Below are 19,649 nucleotides of genomic sequence, written 5' to 3' on the forward strand. Positions count from 1 at the left end.
CCCCTGGACCGAGCCCGCAGCCCCGGACCCAGCCATGTCTCTCAGCGGAGTCTCCGAGCGCAGCGTCCCGGCCACCAAGATTGAAATTACGGTCTCCTGCCGGTGGGTGAGCGGGCGGGCTTAGCCGCGGCAACCCCCCCGCCCCAGCCTCCCGGCCGGCCGGCTCCGCTGCGCGCACGCGGGACTGGACCCCCGCCCCGGGTGGGCTGCTGGGGGCGGACAACTGCGGGCCAGCACGCTCAGCTGCCCTTGGTCTGCTTGCCCAAACCCCACCCGCCAGACAGCGCTGAGCCGGGGCCCGGCCGGAGGCGGGGGTCCGGGGGAAACGAAGTTCTGGGGCGGCCCGTCTCGGGTCCTCGGACCCGCGAACGCGCCCGCCGGCCGGCCAGGGCTTGGATCAGGGTGGTCCGGCAGGCCGGAGTTCTGGCGGCTCGGACCCCGAGGGGCTGGGGGCGTGACTGGCGCCCCCACCCCCACCCTTGCGGTGCTCCACTCTGGGCAGCGCTGCGGGCTGAGCTCCCGGGAGTCCGCCCTCCGTCCGTCTGTCGGTTGCTTTCTCTAGGAACCTGCTGGACCTCGACACCTTCTCCAAGTCCGATCCCAGTAGGCGGCCAGGCCCGGGAGCGGGAGGGACTTGGGGTGCGGGCCGGGGTGCGGGCCGGCCTGACGTCCCCCAACCCCGCCGCAGTGGTCGTGCTGTACACGCAGAGCCGTGCCAGCCAGGAGTGGCGTGAGGTGAGTCCCAGAGCCCCCGCCCCGCCCCTCGCCCACCTGTCCCCGCAGCCCGGTGCTGACCGCCCCCCGTCCCCCGCCCAGTTCGGTCGGACGGAGGTGATCGACAACACCTTGAACCCAGACTTCGTGCGCAAATTCGTCCTCGACTATTTCTTTGAGGAGAAGCAAAACCTGCGTTTCGATGCGTGAGGGCCCGCCCCGAATTCTGGCTAGGCCCGCCCCCTCACCTGGATCCGCCCGCCCTGCCCCGCCCTGCTCGGCCCCACTGGGACAGGCTCTGATGGTCTTCTCCCCACCCCCCAGGCCGGGCTTGACGCACAAATCTGCGCCCTAATTGAACCTGGCCTCCACTGAGAGCCCCTCATCCCCCAGCACTGTCCCTGACTTGGCCAGGCCCCAGTTCCGAACATCCCCGTCCCAGACCCCACCCCCCGCTCGAAATGAGACCCAGCTTGAAATTCAGGGCCAAGGCCTCCTTGGCTTCCACCCACAATTGTAACCTGGCCCCCCTCCCACCCAGACGGGCCCGCTCTCTTTCCAGGTACAACGTGGATTCTAAAACCAACATCTCCAAACCGGTAGGCGAGCGTCCCCTCTTGAGCTGGCTCAAATGACCCTCCTCCTAGGTGACCCAGACCCTGTCTTCCTTGAGCCAAACCTACCCACCCCCACCCCACTCAGCTCCCAACCCCAGCTTTCCACTGTTCCTGCCTCGGTTTCCTGTCTACAGCCCCTTGCTCACTGTTCATCTTGCTTCTTGGCCACCCCTGGGACCCACAGAAGGTGAGGCTGAGCACAGGGTGACAGTGGGACCAGAAGGGGAGCACAGGCTCTGGGAACATCTCTTGCCTCGGAGGCACCTGGCCCTCGGCAACAACTGGGTTTGGACGCCAAGCTGCCAGCCTCCTGGCCCCTCTAACTCCACGTCTCTGTGAACAGGATTTCCTGGGACAAACGTTCCTGGCCTTGGGAGAGGTGATTGGCGGCCAGGGCAGCCGTGTAGAGAGACCTCTCACGTGAGCCAAATGGGAAGGGAGAGGGGGGACTGGGTGGTTCCCTCTAAGTCCCTGACTCCTGACTGCTAGCCAGAGAGGCTAGGATTTCCCTCCCTTGGGGGCCTCCACTGCACTGAAGTACCATACTGGGGACTCTGCTCAAGCCTTCTCTCCTCTCTCTCTGATCCTACCTCAAAGTTCACTTCCAAACCCCTCTCCTCTGGGAGGCTTATGCCCTCCAGAATTCCCATCACGTGTGTGGTAGACTGCCACGGTTAATGGGAGCAGCCTGCAACAGGGATGACCAACACAAAGGTTTCTTCCCTCGGGAGCTTAGACAGAGAGACTCCCAGGAGAAATAAGTAAATTGCATCACCCATTTAAAAAGTGTTAGGTGTCATGGGAGTGAAGGCCAGGGACTGGGGGTGAGGGCCGGGTGAGGCTGGGTCTTGAATAGAGTGGTGGGTGGCCTCTGAACAGCAGCCTGAAGGGGGTCTGGCGGGGAAGGAGCCTTGCAGAGATCTGGAGGGAGAGCTTCAGAGGTTCGGAGCCGGGGCCATTACAGACATGGGAGGAGAACCCAGAGGAGGGGCGATGTCTGGGAAGCCAAGCAGGGACAGTCTGTCGGAGGAGGAGAGTCAAGCAGCGTGAGTGAGGGCTGGCCAGTGGGGTTTGAGGTACTGAAGGAGAGGTGTGGAAAGGAATGGGAAGTGAGATCACAGCCAGGGATTCTTCCTGCAATGAGGAAAAGGAAAACGGGGCAGTAGTTGGCAAGGGGAAATGAGGCCGAAGATTGTTTATTAATGTGAGAAATAGATAATTTTTCAAAGAAACACTATTCCATGTTTCTGTATTGGTACGAATGACCCAGTAGAGACTGAAAATGTGACCTAAGGGAAGAGAAGAGGACTGGCCGACAGATGTCCTTGAGCGGCTCAGAAGACAGGGAATGTCGTGCCCACTATAGGCACAGATGGGCACGTGGTTCCTCTCTTGAGATGAGGAAGCGGGCATGGCGTGGCGGGTGGGTAAAGATGCTAGCCATGGAGGAGGCCTGGTGGCGCAGTCTGTGTGGTCTTCTGGTTGCCTCTGCTCTCTGTGTAGCAGAAAACAAGGTTGGGGCTGAGCTTGAGGATGGGAGGAGGGCTTGGGGGTTTGAGGAAAGGGGCGGAGGAGCGCACATGACTTAGGAAGGTACAGTATAATTGCAAGGCAGCATTCAGGACCCTGAGGAGCAGCGGTTCTCAACTTTCCTAATGCCGTGACCCTTTCACATAGTTCCTCATGTTGTGGTGACCCCCAATCATGATATTATTCTCATTGCTACTTCATCACTGTCATTTTGCTACTGTTAGGAATCGGGCGACCCCTGTGAAAGGGTCACTCGACCCCTAAAAGGTTGAGACCCACAGGTTGAGAACCGCTGCTCTTGAGGTTGGGGTCATGCATACAATGGGATGAGTTAGCAAGATGGTGTTTCTCTGGTGGGTTCAGCTATACGGAGGCAGTATGGACTATACAGAGAGCTGGCTTTAACTACGGTGGGCGGCTAACCTCAATATTGGGAGTTTAAAGTTTTAAACCCACCAATCGCTCCACAAGAGAAAGACGAGGCTGTCTGCTCCTATAAGGTTTGCATCTCAGAAGGTCTGTACTCCTGAGTCAGAAGCGCTCGCAGCGGGTTGTGGTTGATGGTTCACAAGAGTGAAGGGCAAGAAGCAGGGAAGAGGCAGGATGCAAGTTGAGTGCCTATGAAAAGAATGAACTACTCCACTGGGGAGGAGGGAGAAGATCAGGCTAGGAGGAAGGGCAAGAAGAACATGACAGGATCCATGGCTTGGTCCCAGATGTGGAGGAGAACAGCCCCTGTCCTCATTACACTCCGTCTTTTTAAATCTCAGAGTCAAAGAAATAGTTCAACACTCTCATTTTGAAGATGGGGAAGGCTGTAGACTCTATACTATAGAGAAAGGTAGAGCCAGGACTTGAACCCAGGACCCGCCAGACCTAGCTTTCTCTCTGCCACATTCTAGATCCCTTTGGGCCCTATCAACAAGATCCTTGACTGCTAGGAGACCCAAGGAAAATTGGGTGGGGGTCCTATTCCCCCTGAAAGCCCATGAAAACCTCCCTTCTAAGGTCAGGAAGAAAAATAATTTCCTTGTCATTTTTTTTTTGTCTCATTCTTGATGGTCTTAACAAACACCACAGCTTTGACCTAAAAGCCAGCCCTGTTGCCCCAGGTCTGGGTAGAAAGCCTGCCCTTATTCTGTAATGCACCTCACACCCTTTTGGCTTTAGGCATCCCATTTCCCCCTGGAAGCTCTGTAAAGGCAGGATCCTTGGCCAGTTCCTCACCACGTCCTCTGAGGCTACCCTGAGGCCTGGCATGTACAAGGTCCCGGGGCCTGCTTGGGGGAATGCCACCACCTGCATAGCTATAAAGCTTACAAGTCGCTTTTCCTTCCGGAATTCATTTAGCCCTCGTCACAATCTTAAGAAGTGAGCACATTCCCCACAGAAGCAACTCAGGGCCAAAAGGAGGAAGCAACTTACCCAGGAACACACCCCTTAGAAATAAATCACACTGCCTTCCCCTCACGGACTAGGTGATGCCCACCTGCACGTATCTAACTCCTTCCCCCCAGAATACAAACCCTCCCTTCCTCAGGCAGCCTCAGTCCCTTCCCCTATAAGGAGCCACTCGGGAGAGGAGGGGACACTTTCGGAGGACTCTCAGCAAATGGTGTGGTGCACCCCCAGGGAGAGCTCGTGCTGCCTTGGCCATCCTCGCTCCTCATACCAAGAGGTCTCTTCTGCTTGCAGGGGTGTGCCAGGCAAGAAGTGTGGGACCATCTTGCTGACCGCAGAGGAGCTTAGCAACTGTCGGGTTAGTAGGGACCACAGGCTAGGTTCAAGAGAAGGCTCCTTCCCTTCTCTCCCCATACTCCCCCGTGGGACGCTGAGGGCTGAGAGCCACTGGGATGTCAGCAGTGTCGCCCCCACCATTCCCAGGACATCGCCACCATGCAGCTGTGTGCCAACAAGCTGGACAAGAAGGACTTCTTTGGGAAATCCGACCCCTTCCTCGTGTTCTACAGGAGCAATGAAGATGGCACGTGAGTCCCTGTTCCCTGTCCTCCAACCCCACCACCAGGGGTCCACGTGGGCTCATAGGTTGGGTTGGGGTTCCAACAGGACCTGAGCTTACAATTCACTCAAAGCAGCACAAAACATATGTTGCACAAATAGGGGGATCCCAGTCTCCAAAAGTCATAGCTTCTATCTCCAGGCCCAGCCCTACCCCAGGGCAGACCCAGTCTTCTTGCTCCTACCTAGGTTCACCATCTGCCACAAGACAGAGGTGGTGAAAAGCACACTGAACCCCGTATGGCAGCCCTTCAGCATCCCAGTGCGGGCCCTGTGCAATGGAGACTATGACAGGTCTGCTTCAGCATAAGCTGGGGGGTGAGGGAACTAGGCCACAAGGGTGAGGTTCTTGGGGCCCAGAATACTGGCAGCAATGTCCAGAAGTGTTAGAAGTGAGATATGATTCTAGGCAAGAAGATGGGTGGATGAGGAGACAGATGGATAGCCACAGAGATGGATTATCCATGGAAGGATCTGTCGATGGATAGATGGATGGATGGATGGATGGTGAGTCCGTCGAGGTAGACTAGAGAAACAAATTCACAGAGACTCATAAGTGACTAAGAAAATGGTTTATGTACAAGAGCAGTTGAATATTGGGAAAACATCCCAGCTCAGTCCAGATCAAGTCCATAAGTCCGATATTAGCCCATATGTCTGATACCAATCTATGAAGTCCTCTTCAGACTCAATGAAACACATGCAATGATGTTGCATGCAGGACGATCACAGGCCAGTGGGTAGAAAGTCTTTGGATCCAGTGGCGTTGTAAGCATCTCAGTGCTGGCAGAGGTCTCCACATGGTTCCTCCAGTTCCCAGAGCACCGGGTCTGTCAGGTAGTAGCATGTGTCTTGTCAGTAGAGAGTCTCCAAGGGAGGGAGCCGAAAGAGAAAAGTGTCTCCCACCTCCAAGGAGGTAAATAGAGGAGTTCCCAGAATTCTCAGGAGGCCATGCCCACAGAGAGGCCTCATTGGCCATGATCCGATTGAAAGACTAGGCTACCCCTTCACTCTTAATCCCCTCAAGTCCTAAATGGACATCATATTATGTAACTACCACAGATGGATAGGTGGATGAAGCAAGAAATAAATGAGTAGGCAGATACATCTATCCTTGGATGGATGGGTGGGTGAAGGATGGATAGATAGATGAATGGGCCATTGGATGGATAAACTGATAAACAGATGAATGTGTATGGGTGGGTATACAAGAAAATTGGTGGACAGATGATGGGGGAAATGGATGAATGGGTAGCAGATGAATGAATAGGTGGACTGATGGGTGGATTAGTGCCTGGTAAGATGAGAAATGATGAATAAATAAATGGGTTGACGAGTCAGTGAGTAAATGGATAAGAACATGAACGTTTGGTGGATGGATGAATGGATTATCGAATGAATGAAAAATCCATGAGGGATAGGGAGAAGGATGGGTAGACAGATGAATGGGTTATTGACTGAGTGAGTTGAAGGTCAGGTATAAAAATATGGCTAAGTTGATCATATGAACAAGTAAGTGGGCAGTTTGTAGATGGGTGGATAGGTGAGGGTATGAAAGGGTGGATGGACACACAGACACACAGACATAATAGATGATTAAGGCGATGGATAGATGAGCCAATGGATGAGCAGATGGCTAGATAGATGGTTGGATAAACTGATACAGAGGTAGATGGACACATGGGATAACATACATAGTTAAGAACAAGGGTTTTGGAATCAAGTTGCCCGAGTTTTAAATCTCAGCTTAATCACATACTAGCCATAGACATTTGCCAAGTTACTTTTTGAGCTCTCAAGACCCTGAAGTAAAACTAATAGTAGTACTTTATAGAATAAGGTAATAGGTGTAAAGTGCCAAGAACTATCCCTGGAATAATGTAAGATTCCATGGGGAAAGTTGTAGGAATGGCAGGAGAAATCAGCTCTGACAGCTGGGTCCTTGTTAGTTTGCTTTTTAAACGTGGTAGAGTAGCCGTCGTGGGGCATCGATGGTCGGGCGCATGCATGGGCTGGTGCACAGATGGCTGGCGATAGGTTGGGAGACAAACAGGCGAATGGATGGGAAGATGACGTGTGGATGGCCCAGCGGGGAGGGATGTGGGGGTGGGGGAGTCTTACGAATTTGTCATACACGGCCCCATCCTCCACATACCTTCTGCATTGCAGAACTGTCAAGATTGACGTGTACGACTGGGACCGGGATGGAAGGTGGAGCTGCCCCACATAGCCTCCTCTCCTGTTTTTGACCCTTCTGACATGCAGCACAGCCATGGGAACCCCAGAGAAGCCTTGGGAGCCAGCAGGGCGGGTGATAGCCACCCCATTTCCCAGATGCCAGGACCTCATGTGGACCTGGTCCCCCTGTTCTCTCTGTTGTACTATCCCTTCCCCTTTCGGCCCCTCTTCTGGCTGCAGCGCCCTAGAGCTGGAGTCGGGGTGGTGGAGTGGGGGGCGGGGTAAAGAGTGGGCTCAGGGCTGGCTTCAAGCCACCAGCAGCTTCCGCTCACTACTCTCCCCCACCCCCGGCCCCATTGCAGCCATGATTTTATTGGGGAATTCACCACCAGCTACCGGGAGCTGAGCAAGGCCCAGAACCAGTTCACGGTGTATGAGGTGAGAGCCCAGCCCAGTCCAGGTTACTCAGGCCCCCATCCTGGAGCTCCCTCCTCTGTCTCCACCCTCAGTCCTCTCTGCCTCTCTTAGGTACTGAACCCTCGGAAGAAGTGTAAGAAGAAGAAATACGTCAACTCGGGAACTGTGAGTGTCCCCTGGAGCCCTGGGCCTCCTGGGGCCCTTCGGTGTCCCTGCCTATAGAACTAGCTCCCCAAGGCTGGCGCTGGGGCAGGCGGTGGCACAGGTTACGTGGATACAGTCGTAGGGTGGGCACCAGTTGGCACTATTCAAGTGCCTCTTTGGTTTGGGATCTCCATCTCCCTTGATGGAGAACCTTTGTGGCCTTGACTCTTTGGCAGAATGAAAAGAGCCCTAAGCTGTGATTCGCCATTTCATATGCTTTGGGGATTCCAAAGATGGCTCTAGTAGCCTCCCCCTTTCTCCCTTTAACAAACTGCAATGTGGGACGAAGCTGGGGGTGGGAATTAGGTCCCTCTCATCACAGACCCCCTCCCCCCTCTGCACCCAAATGCTCCAGGCTACCTCTTGTGTCCCACAGGTGACGCTGCTGTCCTTCTCGGTGGACTCTGAATTCACGTTTGTGGACTACATCAAAGGCGGGTGAGTCACAGGGCACCTCCTGCGCTGAAAGCTCAGCAGTGAGTTCCACCCAGTTCTGAGCGTCAGATTTCTTAAGTATGAAGGGAGATTAGGCAGGGAACTCTGAAACGCTGAGCAAAGAAATGCTCTGTAAACTCAAGCCCTTTGTCCTCGCAGTGGCTTCCTCCCCTCCAGTTCATTCCCCCAAGATACCAAACCAGTCATCTTCCACAGTGGCTCCAGTAACCTGACTGGGCCCAGACGAAAGTAGGGCCAAACCAGCTGGAGAGGCTAACAGCGAAGGAAAAGCCCAGACTCCAGGGCCTCCCCTTGGCTCACAGGGCACAGGCAGACCTGGAAAAGCACTCTGCTCCTCTGAACGCCAGTTTTCTCCTCTGTCAAGGAGGCTCCGAGTTACTGTTTCAGGACTACAGCAAGGATGAGATGGAACTAAATAGACTTGGCACACCAAAACCAAACTCCCTGCCGTGAGTTGATGCCGCTGACTCAGTGTGACCCTCTAGGATGCTAGAGCTCACCCCCCCCCCCTTGAGCTCCCCAGACTTAAGGGAGCAGAAAGCCCTGTCTTTCTCCTGAGCAGTGGTTGGTGGTTTCAAACTGCTGACCTTATGAGTGATGAGCAGTTCAATGCGTAACCACCACCCCACCCCAAGGCACGCAATACTCTTCTGCCTCTGGTGGCATAGTGGGTTAAGAGTTCAGACTGCAAGGTCAGCAGTTCAAAACCACCATCTGCTTGGGAGAAAGATGAGGTTTTCTGCTCCCATCAAAGTTTAGAGTCATGAAAACCCACAGGGGCAGTTCCACGCTGTCCTGGAGGGTCACTATGAATTGGAAACACTCAATGGTAGGGAGCTGTTGGCACAAAGGGAGGCCTACAAGCTGGCAACCTCAGTGTCACTGGGACATGTGTTAGAAATACCTGGCCTTTGGAGCCAAGGATTTGCATTTTAATCAGCCCTCCAGGTAGTTTGCATGTACATTAAGGTGGGAGAGATTTTGTTTTGATATGTTAGTCCTTAACCTATCTGCTTCCCGAACAGGACGCAGCTGAACTTCACAGTAGCTATTGACTTCACAGCTTCCAACGGTGAGGCATGGGCGGGGGGAGGGGGTGGGGGGGGTGTAGGGGCAATAAAGCGGGGAGCAGAGTTCCAAGGGTGTCATTAGGGATTGGCTGGGGACAGAGTGCCCAGGAAGCCAAGGTTTGAGGTACATCCCAGTCAAGCTGGTGCTGGGGTAGGGATGTTGGGGAGAGCTTTGGATAGGAAGGGCTAGTGAGGGCATTGTAAAGAGATGGATGTAGGTTGAAAGGATAGTTGGCTCAACAGGCTAATGAGTAACTGGAGGTGCAGTGGTTATGAGTTGGGCAGTGATCTGCATGGTCAACAGTTCGGAACCACCAGCTGCTCCATGGGAGGAAGACTAGGGGCTTTCATCGCCCGTCAGCAGTTAGTCTTGGAAACCCACAGGGGGTGTGTCTGAGTCAGCACCGAGTGGCTGGCAGTGAGGATGGCTGGGCATCAAAGGGGGTGTAAGGAACAGGGATAGGTTCATGGGAGTAATGGGTGGGCGGATGGGCAAATAGATGCATTCCCCAGGTGGGGGGGTGGGGGGTAAGTACAAAGGACTGAACTAGTAGAGGCATGGACAGGTACGGAGGTGGACAAATGGACAGATCTTTAAATTGGTGCAAGAGCAGGCAAGTCGATGGGAGAATGATAGATGGATGGATAAGTAGATGAGTGGATGAATGGAAGGGGTGGGTGGATGATTAAATTGATCAAATAAATAAAAATGGACAAGTGGATGGATGAATAGAGAGTAAATAAGAATGGAGAGATAAGATGGATTGGGACAGATAAATGGATTGAAAGGTGGAGGTGTGGTCAAGTGAATGGATGGGTGGCTGGAGGTGTGGGCGTTTGGATAAGTGGATGGAGACCTGTGGGGATGGGTAAGTAGATGGATAAGCTAGCATACTGATGAGTAATAAGGTATGAAGGGGCAGATGTGTAGAAGGTGGCTGGATGCATACAAACATCAGCAGGTGACTGCACGAGTGAACCAGTGACCACGGGCGGGACCCCTGTGTTCCCACAGGGAATCCCTTGCAGCCCACCTCCCTGCACTACATGAGTCCCTACCAGCTCAGCGCCTATGCCATGGCCCTCAAGGCAGTGGGAGAGATCATCCAAGACTATGACAGCGACAAGCTCTTCCCAGCCTACGGCTTTGGGGCCAAGTTGCCCCCAGAAGGACGGATCTCCCACCAGTTCCCCTTGGTATGGGATGGTCCACAGCCCTGGCATCTGGCCCCTAAGTGGATCGATTTCTTCTGTTTGCATGTACTCTAAGATGCCCGGGCCCACAAAGCAGCAGGAAGTGGTGTGAGGGTGGCAGGGCAGGGAGGGGCACGGGGCTGGAATTTGGAGGGGAGCTTCCAAGAAGGAGGTGGGAAAAGGGAGGAAGGAGCTGGGATCAGAGCACTCCTGGGCACCCCCTGCCTGGGCTCAGCTTGGCAGGGCATCTTCCCTGACAGAACAACAATGACGAGGACCCCAACTGTGCGGGCATCGAGGGCGTACTGGAAAGCTACTTGGAGAGTTTGCGCACAGTGCAGCTCTACGGACCCACCTACTTTGCCCCTGTCATCAACCAGGTGGCCAGGTAAGGTAGCTGTGTGGGGTGGGGGAAGAATTAGGACACCCAGACGCGAGCCTGACTCCTTAAGGGTAGTCGGCACCACACGTGGGTGAACTTGAACTTTGGGGAGGAGGTGAGAGGTTCAGTATTGGCAAGACCCTAGCACAGAAGTTACATAAAGCCTTACTGCAAGGCAGAGTGTCCCAATAGACTACCCCGCCCCAACCCTGGGAATGACAGTCCAGGCCTCTATTTTGGTTATTGCATAAGTTTTGCTATTGGACCTGAGTGTGACCCTTAAGATTTGGTAATGTTCTCAGAGTTACTGACACAGTGTCAGGCCAAAATAAAGTGCTTCAAAAATGATAGATTATAAAATTGTTCTGAATTTTCCAAATAATTTTTAAAAAATACAAAGCAAATCATATGTAAAATTATTTTTAAAGAAACATGAAACCATTTTAAAAGGCATTAGAAAATGGCATAAAATAAAGTGGTGGCACCTGAAACAAAACACATATCGAGGAAGATCCATGAGACAAGCTTGCATCTCACAAAGATTCCCTCATGGCATCGATGAGTAAATGGGTAAAAACCCATTACTAGAAGAGACCAAGCAAAACAACATAGTTCAGCAGGTTTGAAAGTAAAAGGATGAGGGTGTCCAGTTGGCTTTCGGTCTTCACTTCCCGCCCCCCCTCATTCACATTGATAGGATTTTTTGTTCTGAGTCTTTGATGCCTAATACCTGATCTTATCGACACCTCATGATCACACAGGCTGCTGTTTCTTCCATGTGGGCTTTGTTGCTTCTCAGCTAGATGGCCGCTAAGCCTTTAAGACCCTAGACACTATATCTTTTGATAGCTGGGCACCATCAGCTTTCTTCACACATGTTTGTTATTATTCACATTTTCTTCACATTCTGTTGTTTATTTGTTCACATTTATTTTGTCTTCGGGGACCGTGTCAGGAAGGTGAGCATCACGGACAGCTGGGCTATTAGAACACAGTGGTGCTCTTGCATTGAGGAAGGACTTGAGTAGAGGCCCGATGTCCATCTGCTGCCTTAATACTTAACAAATAAGTATATGCACACAGATCTATTTCCCCATCTTTATAATGTAAATGTATTTACATATGTACATGCCTGTATTTAGACATGTATAAATGCCCGCTGCTTCCTAGTTCTTTCCTTTAACTTTCCTTTTATTCCACTATCATGTTCAGCCTTCACTCAGGTTTCAGTAATTCCTCTCGGTTACATTGCCCTTGATCAAGCCCCACCAGGCATCCCATGCCCTCCTCGCCATCGATTTTAGATCACTGGTTGCTCCCTTGTCCCTGGTTTGTTGGCACCCTCTATCCTTTCCCCCACCTCCCCCTCTCCCATGACCCCTAGAACTGTTGGTCCCATTGTTTTCTCCTCTGGATTGCTTATCCCACCTATTTTATCGCGATAGACCTGCAGAGACAATAAGCACACAAAAAAGACAAAGCAAAACAAACATAACAACAAAAGAAAACCAACAGCAAAAAAAGAAAAGCCTGTAAATAGTTGAAGGTCTGTTTGTTGACCTTTAGGAGAGTTTTCCAGATGGGTCTGATGGGGTGCCATGCCCTGGCCTCAAAGTCTATTTGGGGATTCCTCAGGGACTTCATTGCTTTGCTCTCCTTGCTGCTCTGTTGCGTGCCCTTAGTGTTTCACCCCGATGTGGTCGGGTCAGAACGGGCTACACAGAATTCTTAAATATTATCTTGGGTCAGTATTAAAAAGAAACTAAATTCACTGTCAAGTCAATGCTGACTCATAGCAACCCTGTAGGACAGGGCAGAACTGCTCCTGTGGGTTTCTGAGACGGAAACTCTTTGTGGGAGCAGAAAACCTCACCTTTCTCTCCTGGAGTGGCTGCTGGTGTGATGTTTGCTCATTGGGCTGTTAACCCCAAGGCCAGCAGTGTGAAACCACCAGCTGCTCCGAGGGAGAAAGGCTGGACTTTCTATTCCTGTAAACAGTTTGTCTCAAACTCACAGGGCTCTCTTCCCTGTCCTCTAGGGTCACTGTGAATTGGAGGCCACTCGATGGCAGCAAATTTGGAATTTGGGGGCACCCCTAGCTAGTTGTGTGACGTTCTTGACTTCTGTGTCTCAGGTTCCTTGTATGACAAACGGAGGCTGACAGGAATGCACATCACAGAGTCGTGAGCACTGACGACCTGTCAAGCACTAGGGAGGGTGCTGGTGCATCTCCGGTGCTGCAGGTGACCGCAGAGACAGTTGCTACGATTGTCATGACTCCGATTTGAGGGCATCTGCTCTGTGCTCATTGCTTTTCTCTGGGTGCTGGAGACGCGTGAGTCAGAGCTAGTCCTGTCCTTGGGAGCTCCCACCTGGAGCGAGAGGCAGAAATATAAACAAATCATGACCTCTGTAAGCCAGAGCTTCTCAGACTTTCCAGCAAGATGTCTATTATGGACTGAGTAGTATCCGCCACAATACACGCTGTAAATCCTAATCTTGGTGCCTGCGGTTACAGTACCATTTGAGAGCGGGCTGTCCTGTCATGTCAATGAGATAGAATCGATGTCAGTATAGCTGGGAGATATCTCTTTTGAGATATGAGAGAATCAGCCAGCTAGCCTGCAGAGCTGCGGAAGACAGATGCCAAGTCACACGGAGGCCTCGCCTTGGCAATGGGGAGAGAGCACCTTTCCAGTTTGCTGCAGGAGGGCCATCGAATTGATCCCAATACATTGCAACCCTAGGCTATAAATCTTCACGGCAGCAGGTAGCCTCATCTGTCTCCCACGGAACATCATCTGCCTCTTCGGAACTGTCACACTGAAGGCTAGCAGACTGCTCACTGCACGCTCGCGCAGTGCGGTGGGACTTCCTGTGTGGTGGAGACGGGCGCTGTCGGTGTTTCATACTGTCCTTACTACCACATGTGGGTCCCGGGCCCTTGACATGTCACGCACTTCCGTTCACTTGCTTTCGTTTGAATGGCCACAGCAGGGGCGTAGGGAGCAGGAGAGGTTTAATTGGTGGTTATAAAATAACCCTAATAATGGGATGCTTTTAAAATTAGGACAAATAAATGAATAAGGCTTAGTTCCAACCTGTTAAAATATTGAATAGCCAAACAAAATGTGTGCGAATTGGGAAAGGCAAACGGATCCGTTCTGTGGACCTCCGTCAGACTGGCCATAAAAAAGTTCAAACCCGAGTCAAATACATGGTTTGCCACCATGAAGACACCCTCACGGCCACTCGGGTCAATAAACAGCAGCGGCTCACAGTGAGCCACACTGTGTCCCATGGAGTTTGAGGGCCGGTGAGGCACCCATGGGTGGATGGGAACCTCCAACCTTTGGGCCAAGGATCAGGAGCTCTGGGGGCAGCTGCCAGACTAGCTGAGGGAGGACCCAGCTTGGGGGGTAATGGGGGTGGGGAGGTGGGGGGGAGAAAGGAGATAGAAGAAACAGGAGCCAGCAGAGCAGAGAAGGGAGCCTTCAGTCTTGGCTCTTGAAGGAATAACAGACTCGGTATAGTCCTATTATCTGGTCCCTGCCCACCCTCAGTGGACCCCCAGGTCCACCCTCAGTAGACACCCAGGTCCACCCTCGGTGGACCCCCAGGTTCACTGGGCTTCCATGCTTTCTGGGCACCCACCAGGATGGGCTTCCTTCCCTTCACTGGACTAACTAGAGTGGTGCTCCCTCTACTTAGTTACCCCCCTTCGCCCTCAGACATCACTCCCTGAGACCTCACTGGCTTCTGCACTAGCTCGGCATCCCCGTCATACACTGAAGCCTAGCACTGTGGCCTTATCCTTCACAGGTCCGGGCACAGTTGTATCACGTTTTACTAGGTGGTTCTGGGATTGACACCTGCTTCCCCCGAGTGGGGCTGGGCTGGATTCTTTAACTCGACATGCATCTCCAGGTCCCGCTGAGGCGTCAGTGCTCATGAACAGACCTGGATGGAGTGGGGCGGGCGGAAGGCAGGCAGGAGCATGGGGGCAAGTCTCTTGGCCTTGCTGGGCTTTCAGCTGGAGTCTGACTTTGTCCCCCTGCCTAGAGCTGCAGCCAAGATCTCCGATGGGTCCCAGTACTACGTCCTGCTCATCATCACGGACGGGGTCATCTCGGACATGACACAGACCAAGGAAGCCATTGTCAGCGTGAGTCTGAGAGGGAGGGCTTGGTGGAGAGAAAACCAAACCACAAAAGTCCAGGAGGGTAGGAACTTTGGCTCTACTTGCAAATGAACAAGTCAGCCTGGTAGAGGCCCCACACAGCCTGGTAGAGGGCCCGGCCCGAGACGCCTGGGACAGTGGCAAAAGTCCTTGTGGTTCACAGCCACCGCAGTGGCCAGACCAGCAGCACTTACCGAGTCTACGTATCCATGTCCACAGGAGGATGGGTCAGGTGACACCTAAGCAGTGGGTTGTATTACAGGAAAGGAACCTTGAACTTTGAGTCCATTATAAACTACCATAGATAGGCTACATAATTATTATATTATATTGGATAGTATATATTATTATATTGGATAGTAAACAAATCTCCAGGAGAAGGTACCACCCTCCGCAGCTGTTTGCTACACAGACGCACTTGAAGGGAGCATCTGGGACAAAGTCAGCGTGAGAGTACCAGGGAGAACCCACTTCTGCTCAGAGTCCCCTGCTTGTTATGGCTGCTTATCTCCAGTGCCCACTCTCCCCCCAGGCCTCCTCACTGCCTATGTCTATCATCATTGTGGGTGTGGGACCAGCCATGTTTGAGGGTGAGTAGGATTGGGGTGAGGGGTGATGGCGGGGTGGGGTGGTATTCATGAGTAGGGTCAACAACTTGGGAGAACGGGGAAAGGTTTCTCCCAAGGCAACAGAGCCCAGGGAAGAGAAAACCGGGAATCCCAGGCCCACCGCGTGGTGAAGATAGGAGGCATGCCCCTATTGGAAACTGTCAAGTCCCAGGTCCCCACCCGAGTTTCCCCTAATAGCCAACGGGAGGCCAGTCCTGGGGAAACGGATGTGTGGGGAGGCACATAATGACAGCAATTACAAAAGCTCAATATTCACAGGATGGTTAGGTGGTCTGCTAGGGAGTTGTAAGGGAGGGAGGGAGTTGTAAGGGAGGGAGGTGACTTGGGTCGGGGGTGGGGAAGAGCAATCAACTGAGGGACGTCTCATCCGCAGCAATGGAAGAACTGGACGGGGACGATGTGCGTGTGTCCTTCCGGGGGCGCTATGCCGAGCGGGACATTGTGCAGGTAGACCTGGCCTGGGAGCCACGGTGGGGAGGGGAGGCTAAGTTGGGAGCCGCTTTCCCTACTGACTTTTAAAACTTTTCCCTCACTCCTCCACCCTTCCTGCTCATGGAACAAAGCCACTTTGAGAAACAGGCAAGCCTCTGCAGCCCTTGTGGATTTGTGGTAAAGGAAGTTCCCAAGGTCCTTGCCCTCTAGTGGTACCCCGCCAAAAAACAGATTTTTTTTAAAAAAAAACAAAACAACCTTATCACCTTCAAAGTACTCTCCATTACACTTAAGGCATTTGTCAAATCTGCGATTCCATTCTTGGAAACATTTTTCAAACTCATTTGATTAGATGGCTGACAGCACCTCATTTTTTTCTTCACCTCTTCTACTTCTTCAAATCGCTATCCTTTCATGTCCCTCTTCATTCTTGGGAACAAAAAGAAGTTGCACGGAGCGAGGTCAGGTGAGGCAAAAGAGGCATCTAGTTTTTGCCAAAAACTGGCACAGTGAGATGGTGGCATAAGCAGGTACGTTGTCGTGGTGGCAAAACCAGTCCTGTGTCCGCCACAACTCAGACCTTTTTTGTCACACACTGTTGTGCTATCTTTTCAGAACCTCTAAATAGAAAGCTTGGTGAACAGTCTGACCTGGTGGAATGAACTCCAAATGCACTATCCCCCTCACATCAAAAACAAAACAAATGAGTATCGGTTTTTCAAGGGGTACCCCCTCATAGCCACTAGTCACTGTAAGAGCCTAGAACAGGAGGCTGACAGATAGGGCGGTCGAGGAAGGCTTTCGTGAAGTAATGACATTTGAGCTGAGACCTGAAGAATGTGCAGGAAGGTGCAGCCCAGAAGGCCTGAGGCTCAGACTTGCCTCCGTCAAGGACAGGGGACGAGGGTAGCAGGATCTCATTGAGCTAATAAGGGTCGAGGGGGCCAAGGCCTTGCAGGGCATGATAAAGATTGGGGCTTTCTCCTAAGAGAACTGGAAACCCCACAGGGGAGTCTCCAAGGGGAGGGAGGGGAAGGCTGGAGTGCACTGTACCAGTGCCTCTGCTGGTGGGGAGCTCTGAAGTCCTACAGGTGAGGCGGCAGAACAAAAGCAAAAGCAGCATGGGCAGCGAGGTGGGATGCGTTCGAAGCGGTGATTGCGATGGGGGCAGGAGGGAGTTTTCTAACGTGAGCAACTGTGGGCGTGCTGGCTGCATTGACTGGGATGGGGAAGGTTGATGGGACAGAAAGCTGGGATTCTGTTTTGAATCCATTAGGTTTGAGGTGTCTGTGAGGCAAATGCGCAGATGTGCTATGGGCAGGTTAAGACATGGTTCCGGACCTTTGAAAGAAGGTTAGGATGGATCTGTTTCCCCCTGTCTCCCTATGGAAAGCATGGGAGAGCAGGAACTCCCTGGGAGGAGGTGAGGGAGAGAAGGGGCCAGGTGTGGAGAGGAGGTCGGGCTGGGAAGAACCAGAAGAGTGTGGTGTCACCATGCATGTGCTGTGCTGTGTCCAGGAGAACGAGGGTCCAAAGGCACGGCCACCTAAAGAGAACGAGACTCGGCAAGACGACAAGGAAGGTGCCCGTTGGGTTGATGTGGCCACGCGGTGCCACTGACATCAGCAAGGGCCATTTCAGTAGACGGGGAAGCCCTGCTAGAGCGGGCGGCAGGTGCACACCAGACACTGGACTCAACTCACGGCCAGAGACCCAGCAGGACAGAGGAAAACTGTTCCGCCGGGTTTCTAGAACTGGTCCTTGGGCGATCAGGTTCCCATGGTTTTCCTCTGAGAGCAGCTAAGGGTTTGACCTGTCTTAGAGCCCAGAAGGGGACAGCAAATGCAGGAAACGGTTCAAAGTAGGGGAAGGGTGTTAGCTTAGAAGTTGGGGCTCCAAGGAGACCCTCCCTCTGTTCTTGCCTGTACTGTACCCTCCTCGGCCCTGGCTTCTACCCACATGTGTCTTTTCTGTGCCTGTCCCAGTTTGTTCCCTTCCGTGACTATGTCGACCGGTCAGGGAACCAGGTGCTGAGCATGGCCCGGCTAGCCAAGGACGTGCTGGCCGAGATCCCCGAGCAGCTGCTGTCCTACATGCGGACCAGAGACATCCAGCCTCGGCCCCCACCCACTACCAACCCCAGTCTGACCCCAACTCTGGAGCAGCCTTCGAAAGCCTAGCTATCCAATACCTAGCAGTCTGTCTGTCCACGCACCCATTGCTTCTGCTGGGAGCCAGAAGGTCCGAGAGCCCTGGAGCTCACTGGGAGGGCCACCTTAGAAGTCTGGTGCTGGCTGGGTGAGCACCTGACAAATACCCCACAGAAGGGCTTGGCACAACTACCGCTTCCCTGCCTTCATACTGATAATAAAGCTGATCTTTATTCCACTTCTGTCTCAGGAGTCTTAGGGGGGCAACTGGGAAGCTCAGGGCCTGGGGCCACTTCAGCAAGGACTCTTCCTCCTTTTACCCTAGATGCCTCCCATCCCTTCCTTCAAACACTTGAGAAAAGATGAGTGAAACTCTGTGTGTAGGAGTGTGTGTATATACATTCTTTTTCCTACAGAGAAGGCCCATAGCCTTTATTAGATTCTCAAGGGGCTTCTTGACTTCCACAGGGGCCTCTCGCTGGAAGATGGCTGCTCTAGTCCATATGCGTTTTTAATGGGGTTAATCCAAAGAGCGAACTGTTCCCTTGACCCTTTGCTAAGGGATGTACGTCCATGGTCTCATGTATCCTCACAGCAACCCTGTGAGGTGGGTCCCGTGTTTGTGTCATTCCTGCATCACACCTGAGCAAACGCAAGCTCCGAGAGGTGAGGTCACATCAGTTTGACACCAGCATGTAAAATCTTCACCTGCCTCCTGGCGTCCAAGTTGTCCGAAGCCAAGATGAGAAAAGATGGGTTTGAAAGATCAAGAGCTTGCAGCAGGAAGAACCCGTGGGCTTGCCAGAGTTCCTGTTGCCAGCTACTCTCTGAAGGTGTGGGCAGTGGTTACAAGCTGCAGTCTGTAGTCAACGGCATTGTGCCCCCAACCCACAGCGATGCCCATACCTGAATCCCACCAGTTTCCCCAAACCCCACCTCTTGCTTCAGATCCACACCTTCCCTCCCTGTCACTCCCTGCCTTTCCCACTCTCCCTAGCTCTTTGTCCCACCATCCCTACAATCCCTAACCGGCTCCTCCTTGGCCTCCCTTCCCGCCCCTCCCCGGCCCACTTCCTCCCTACTTCCTGCCGCTGGTGCTCTTCCCAGACTTAGCTGTCAGCTCTACCGTCCAAGTCCCATCTCCAGTTTAACTCCACCCCATAAATGTACCCCACCTGTGGTTCGATTCCCCTTCTTACCAGGTTCTAGCCACAAGGAAAGCTGCGCTGCACTCCCTCTGCAAATCTCCGCGCAGCTGCGGTGCCCTTGGAGGTGGTTAGACTTGCAGCGACAGAAGGAAGCGTGGTTGGTCCTGTGCCAGCCTGCAAAGACTCCACTCACTGGCAGCCACGGCTTACCTATCTCAGGGTGGGGGTGGTCTTTCCCAAGCAGGATGTCCTGCAGGGTCTGGTCTCTCTTGGAAAGATGTCCAAGGGATGTGAGATAAAAGGTTCTCCACCGGGACTTCTGAGGAGCA

General features: G+C 53.0%; 1 protein-coding gene across 1 annotated transcript; it reads left to right on the top strand.

The window, feature by feature from the left end:
• Window positions 1-34: 34 nt before the first annotated feature.
• Window positions 35-18,356, top strand: CPNE9 (copine family member 9). The gene is made up of 20 exons (XM_075550417.1): window positions 35-102; window positions 563-603; window positions 689-735; window positions 817-920; window positions 1,277-1,313; window positions 1,675-1,751; window positions 4,557-4,620; window positions 4,746-4,849; window positions 5,070-5,174; window positions 7,050-7,091; window positions 7,421-7,496; window positions 7,587-7,640; window positions 8,056-8,117; window positions 9,161-9,207; window positions 10,221-10,402; window positions 10,660-10,787; window positions 14,844-14,946; window positions 15,494-15,551; window positions 15,964-16,037; window positions 18,008-18,356. Exons 1-20 carry the CDS (start codon window positions 35-37, stop codon window positions 18,200-18,202), a joined length of 1,668 nt encoding a protein of 555 aa, XP_075406532.1. The 3' UTR covers window positions 18,203-18,356.
• Window positions 18,357-19,649: the final 1,293 nt, after the last annotated feature.

This window comes from Tenrec ecaudatus, chromosome 5 (genome assembly GCF_050624435.1).
Source record: "Tenrec ecaudatus isolate mTenEca1 chromosome 5, mTenEca1.hap1, whole genome shotgun sequence".
Taxonomy (NCBI): domain Eukaryota; kingdom Metazoa; phylum Chordata; class Mammalia; order Afrosoricida; family Tenrecidae; genus Tenrec; species Tenrec ecaudatus.